General features: G+C 40.3%; 1 protein-coding gene across 1 annotated transcript in view; it reads right to left on the bottom strand.

The window, feature by feature from the left end:
• Positions 1 to 1,253: 1,253 nt before the first annotated feature.
• Positions 1,254 to 6,677, bottom strand: part of opn8.L (opsin 8 L homeolog) — a 29,297-nt gene continuing 23,873 nt past the window's right edge. The window contains exons 3-4 of the mRNA XM_018264081.2: positions 5,190 to 5,521; positions 1,254 to 2,538 (exon numbers count right to left, since the gene is read on the bottom strand). Coding sequence (XP_018119570.1) covers positions 2,182 to 2,538; positions 5,190 to 5,521 — 689 coding nt within the window. The 3' untranslated portion in view covers positions 1,254 to 2,181. The remainder of the gene's footprint in view (positions 2,539 to 5,189; positions 5,522 to 6,677) is intronic.

The raw sequence follows: 6,677 nt of genomic DNA, 5'->3' as shown, positions 1-6,677 counted from the left end.
GTGTGCACCTTATGTCTCTCTCTCTCTCTCTCTCTCTCTTGATATAAATATGACATTTTCAAACTAATAGAAGTGACACCCAACTCTCTCTCACCATCCAATCATCACTTTTCCTAGGAGCTTTATGTACAAGTCTTCTAAATCCAATCTCGTTCTTTTAATCAGGAAACAGGTGATCAGACAGACATGGAGTGAGGCTCACGGTGGATAAATACTTATTCTTGGTGTCCTTGTGTTGGTTCTATCATGGCTTATGCCAAATACTGTTCTTCTAATAACTTGAAATTGGCAGCTTCCTGATTTCAATGCTGACTTGTATGTTTCAACTGATAGGAAATCTAATGGAGGAGGTTCTATATACAGTAGTTAATATATGTCCTGGAGCAAAGAACTAGAGGAACTGCTAGATGTTCCACTGAAAATGTATTCAGCTATTCTACAACCAACATTCAATTCCCCACAATGACTTGCATGTGAAAGTCGTTCTCTTTCTGCTCACAGAACATGCATAGTTTGGTGGGAATTTAATTTTAGCTGAGGGAGAGCTAATCCCTACATGCCTAATAAGTTTATAAGTGTGTTGCCGCACTATAACATGTATTTATTGATACAGAACAATTTGTATATTATTGGGCAAATTTAAGAAAATTGAGATTTAAGAAAATCACAACACAAAAAGATTTAATTTCTATATGTTAGAATTCAAATTTTCCAAATTTAGATTTTTGAGATCTATTAAACGAAATAATCTCTAAAATTTGAGTAGAAAACAAAATTCAAATTTTTGATGAATTAGCCAGGTCATGTTTTTTTTCTGATATGAGTTTGTAAATTTTCTAAATGTCTATAAAAAAATGCAATTGTGAAAAATCGGAAAAAAAATAAATTTGAAAAGTAGTAAAAAGGTTGCTTCTAAAAAGCAGATTAACGAATTTTGGAAGTACATTTTTTCCCCCAAAAATAAATGCCTTCAACTGTAGTGGAAATCACATTTTTCGATTCGTTTTGTAAAAATTCTTATATAGAAGCTCACTAGGTTTTGCTTGCCAAATTTTTTCTCAAACATTTTCAGAAAACATTTGAATTAATAATTTTTGACTCTATTTTATTAGAATTTTAATAACTCTGACCCTTAGGGGCAAATTTATCAAAATATGAATATGAGTATTTTATTTAAAAAAAAAGTCTGACCAAACTAGAAGCCACATTTGGACCTTATTTATTATTTAAAAAGCATGATTTAATCGGATTGGGGACAAACACAAAAAAATTTGCGAAAATCAATTTGTTTTTGAGGCTTTTTCCCGAAAAGCCCACATTTTTTGGGATTTTGTGCCCGAAACGTCAGAAATAGTATGATTGAACCCTACCAACCAGTAGCATTATACAACAGAGCCCACCATCATAGGGAACCAACCCCTGAACTTTCTTTCTTGCTTTGATCTATGGTTTTTGCAGGAGGAGGTAGAGACATTAAGAGTAATTTACTCGGAGCAAGAGCACAAAGTGGCAATAGAAAGTGTCTGCTTAGTGTTCATTCATCAAGCACTTTTTCCCCTGAAAGTGAAGATTACTTTACAGATATTGCATTCTAATGTTGAAGAGGAAAATCATTAAATACATTTTATTAAGCATCAAAATTCCGCACCTGTTGCAAAAAAAACTTTGTCTGTAAAATATTGGAGTAACTTCCGTACCCTGGTCTTTGCATATGTGATATCCTTTGCCCCTTCCCCAACTTTATGGTATTAATGTATGTATTTTATGGATGAGGGTAAAGCCTGTTAGAAAATAGCTGTAAAGTGTGGGCCTTCATGACTCCCGGCCTTCCATAGACTTCATTCTTGTGGCCTCCTAATTTCAGTAGGAAACCAGAAGATCTTCATCCAGCAGATAATTGTCTCTTCATGTCCAAACAGTTTAGACCTTTGCACACTGACTCATTGCCAAACTAGCAACTTTTCTCCTGAACTTCAGTTACTCTTTAATGTTCATCAGTTGTGTGTGTCAATTCACATCTCTCAGTAAGTGTTCCTTTTGTAACAACCCCATGAAGAAGTTGAAATTGCATGTTGAGAGGAACCTTACCTTTGTACTTTTGATTTAAAAATGACACATTAACACTCAAAACACTGCAGGTAATGCACTCTCGTTTGTTCTCCTCCCTAGAAACATTGTCTGTCACTGAGACATTTTTGGTATCCCAGGGTTCCCTTTCACCAGCTTTGGAATAGAAGAGACCATCAGGTTTTCTCTCCCTGACCAGATGACGGATACCTGTGGGTTTTCAGCTGAGTTTTCTGACTTCAAGAAGTGAACCCTCCATCCACAGAAACACTGCTTGACCTTTTTGCGGAATATCTTGCTGAAGGCATAGTATATCATGGGGTTGAAGGCGGTGGAGGACTTTGCAAACAGGCAGGGCAACAATGAGACTATCGGTGGGATGTGTTTGCTGCTATGAAATATTGACCATAAGCTGACAGCTGCATAGGGTGTCCAGGATACGAGGAACCCAAAACTGACCAATATGGTCATCTGGAATAAAAATAAAAGAAGTTACTAGAAATTAAGCCATTTCTTACAGATTCCTACAAATTCACAAATGTCGACATACAGTATAAATTCGGTTACATACATTCTTAATTAATTGGGAGATTAAAACCACTGCCTCAAATATTAAATACAAGCTAATGTCCTCAATGAATAAGCATAGGTTAGCTGGGGAATATGGGGAACTAATGTAGCTCACTTGGTTCCAACAAGGATAGGCAGAAATGGGATTGTGTGGCAGGCTACACCATATTCATTTTAATGTCTTGTAACTTTAGTATTTGACATTATACCCAGGGTGGTGATTCCCTACTTTCTAGACATATGAAGGGATGTGGCCTCTCCCTTACTTGTGCTGAACACAGACAGAGCTGTATTAATTGGGACTTGTCTTGGAGATCAGAGACCTGTGGTAATTCATTTAGCGGGGTAGGCAGGGAACAAACTGTCAATTCCCATTGGCATCTTGTTAAATATTCCCTATATAATATATCTGTAATGAGGAGAACTGCATGTGTTGATAGTTCTATGCAGAAAGGAAGAATGTCGAAATGAGATAAGAAGAAGCAGAATAAAGAGAAAACAGAGCGACTACTTCGCACACATCGCACCACTTCATGAGGCGTAAATTCGCTACCACCACGCTAATTCACTAATATGCAAAGTTGTGCCCTGGCGCTGTCGACTTTTCGTTAGTTTTATTCCGGCAGTGCGAGCATTTCATAGCAAAGATGCGCTAGCGTTCGTTTGTGCTTAGAGAAAATTCGCTAGTGATCTCACGCTTAGGTCAATTTGCATAGGGCGGGTTATTTAAGTTGTATGGACGTCTTTATTATAAATGTTGGTGCAAATGCTTGAAGTTACAACATTTTCTTACAAATGTCCAGGGAACCTTAATAAAAACAAGAGAATTAATATAATGCCCTACACATGAGAAATGTAAAATGAATGTTCCATATGTTCTGAAATGTCTGGAGAAAACTGGTTACCGAAAAAAAAGTTTGTTAGGACTTTTGCAGGCAATCACGCTGAAAAAAGGAAAAGTCGCCAGCGTTTTTTTAACTTGAATGCATTTCGGCTCACAGGATATGATGTAGGTGACAGAAGATTAGGAAGATCTCGCTGCTTTATAGCACTTGCCTGGTCTGAGGTGGCGAAGTCAACTCTGGCGAAAGAGGTAACGTTCAGTAAAATACGCACTTTACTGAATTAATGGAGTAACGATCGCTTGCCAGAGCGAAAAGTCAACTGCCGATTGTATATGTGTCACTGTGTGTGTCTGTATGTGTGGACTTTGGCTTAATTGTTGCAGTTGACTGTGCCTTTAATTAACTGGCCCGGCGGTTTCCCGCTGCTTTAGACTATCACTTTATTGTCACGACGGTGCGACTTGGTGCAAGGAATCGTGTACTAGACTCCGAGTAGGACCCTCCCATAATGTCCAGTGAAGGGGGGGGATATGCCCAGATATGTGAGGATCCCACCCTGCCCATAGAACACGCTCTCCCCTGAATATGAATGGATGTTTTTGTTGCCAGTCTGCCATGCAAATAGATGCACCATTTTACAGGTATCTGTCCACTCTTCTGGTGTTTATTGCAGGGACTCGCCATTTCCTCCGGATGTTTAGAAGTGGAGGGCTGGCTGGTGACCTGCTACCCCCTGTTAATTGCTGCAAGGCTAAACTCATCCTTGGAAGCAAAGGACAATACTCTCCCTGCCCTAGTTACTCTGCATCTCCTGCGTTTTGTTTATTACTCTGCCTTGCTATAGCATACCCCCCCAGCAGCTTGTAAGTGTCATTAGTGCATTGGATTGATGAACATGGTAATTAGGGGGTGTGGCCACAAAAAATGGGCCTGGCCACAACATTTTTGACACGCTACGCGCGGCACAACTTTTTGCCCCTCTTTTGATTTCCAAAATGTTTGGAGGTATGCTAAAGATGGTCCGGTTCGCTAGCGAATTGGCGCCTGCGGCTGTTCTGGTCTGGAGCACCTGGACCACTTTCAACTCTTCAGTGCCCTTTTTTTTTCTCTAAAAATATGATTTCTGTCAGAGTATGGCATTTCTTCACCTATTATCTCCTTGACTCAGTGGCTGCCCTTGTATAAGCCCAGTGGCGTAACTAGTTGTTACTGGGCCCCATAGCAAATTCAATTTAGGGCCCCAAAATATTTATAAGTTGGCCTATTTTACCAAGATATATTAAAATTGCTAATTAATTAGGGTCTCACTGGGCCCCCTACACTCCTGGGCCCCCTGCAACCGCAGGGTCTGCTTCCTCTATAGTTACGCCCCTGTATAAGCCTAAATCCACGTTTCTTATTTGATTTGTAATTATGCAGATGAAGGAGATTAAGGCTGCCTAATGTAAGACTCAAAGGACACAGTAAATGTCGCAGAAAGAAAGGCTGAATAGTAACACAAATGTGTGTGGCGGTGTCGCATTGTGTTACATTAAATTGTTTCTGGGGGCACACTCCATGAAGAAGTGTCAGTGATGCTCACGGTTAAACTGCAACAACTGATGGAACACTTTGACTTTATCTGCCACTAATTATATAATTACAGTTGTTCAGACATGTATAATTCATTACCAACAATCTCATGCGAATAGTTTACTCTGTACAAACCAATGTCAGTTTCTTCTCCAATTTTCTTGCATTTGGGATTTTATCTTGATTCTTTATTTCTTGATAGGCTTTATGTAGTTTCCAGACTATCCCCGAATAGCAGATCATTATTGTGGCGGCTGGGCTGATGGTACAGAGGATGAACATGCTGATGATGAAGGAGAAACCATTGGAGGAATTATGGAAATCCCCCCAGGCTATTGTACAAGATATTCCAAATGGCTCTGGTCCATAACGTCCCCATCCAAGCAAAGGTAGGATGGCCCAAAGTAAGGCATACAGCCATATGCATGTTATGAGAACACAGGCTGTTTTCTTCTGTATGGTTCTACCTGTAAGGGAAATTAAATAAAAGATTGTTTTATAGCAAGTGGAGAAAAACAGTGACCATGGTATGTTGGACCATTATTTCCACCTACTACATAGTCTGTATGGAAATAATTACTTGTGTGGTGTTTATGGAGAGTTTTTGTGAGTGGGGCTATGCCCGCCACATTTTTTTCCGCATGCACTGATCCTTGTTTGACGCCACGCTCCCTGCTTCCAGGTTTTTGATGCCCATCTGCATCTGGCGTCATCGCGCTTGACGCAAAATTCACATTTCACATTTCCCAATGTAGGTGGGTGTGATTTCTAGTTTGTTCTATTCTGTTCCTGATCTTGCCTGTCCATGGCCATTCCTAGTTTGCTGCTTGTCCTAACCTTTGCCCATTTATTGAACACTCTCTTGGATCCTGTTGCTGTACTGCAATATTGGTGTTATTGTCCCGGCCTGTGACCTCAACTACATTCTTGTCTCCTGATTTAGTACTGCTCTGCCCTGAAGGGTTGTCTGGGTTAAAACTGCCTGCTCGGTTTTCCAAATTAGGAAAACAGGTTAGGATTCCTTATGATTGACGAGGCGTTCGGCCAAATTGTCGATCACCACGTCATAGCCCCACCCCTGATGTCACGATCCTGCCCCAACCACATCACTATCCCGTCTTCCTTCCATAAGAGCCCACCCCCTGCCCAGATTTAGATGGGCCAGAAGGTCGCAACCTACTCTGCCTGATTGGTATTGAATCAGCCTGTCCCTTGACCAGGCTCCTTGTTCCTCGTTCCTCTAGTTCACGCTCAGTTCCCTTGTGTGCCCAGAACTCTCTCCTTGTTCCTCTCCCTTTAAGACCTTCTCCTGAAGCAAAGGTGGCTGTTATACGCAGAAGCGTGAGTTGAATTCGGGACCTTGGCGTTTGTTCTGGGTTTGGGATACCTTACGTAATAGTTTTGTAACCCAATGGATAAACAGTGATGAAAGATATAGGTTAGATATCTGCAAAATAATGTATTATGTTTTTAATTTTTTTTTAGATGGCTGACATTTTGAATATGGTGGCTAGACTGGAAGTGGGTAATGGAAAAGGCTTTTTCCTGACCAAGTTTTTCTCTTGATTAGCTCCTCTAAAACCTCCATCTCTGGCCTAAACCTATGTCTATGTCTTCCCTTAG

The sequence above is a fragment of the Xenopus laevis genome, chromosome 5L (genome assembly GCF_017654675.1).
Source record: "Xenopus laevis strain J_2021 chromosome 5L, Xenopus_laevis_v10.1, whole genome shotgun sequence".
Lineage (NCBI taxonomy): Eukaryota > Metazoa > Chordata > Amphibia > Anura > Pipidae > Xenopus > Xenopus laevis.
The sequence above is the reverse complement of the archived record's forward strand: the minus strand, read 5'-3'. Positions and strand labels throughout refer to the sequence as shown.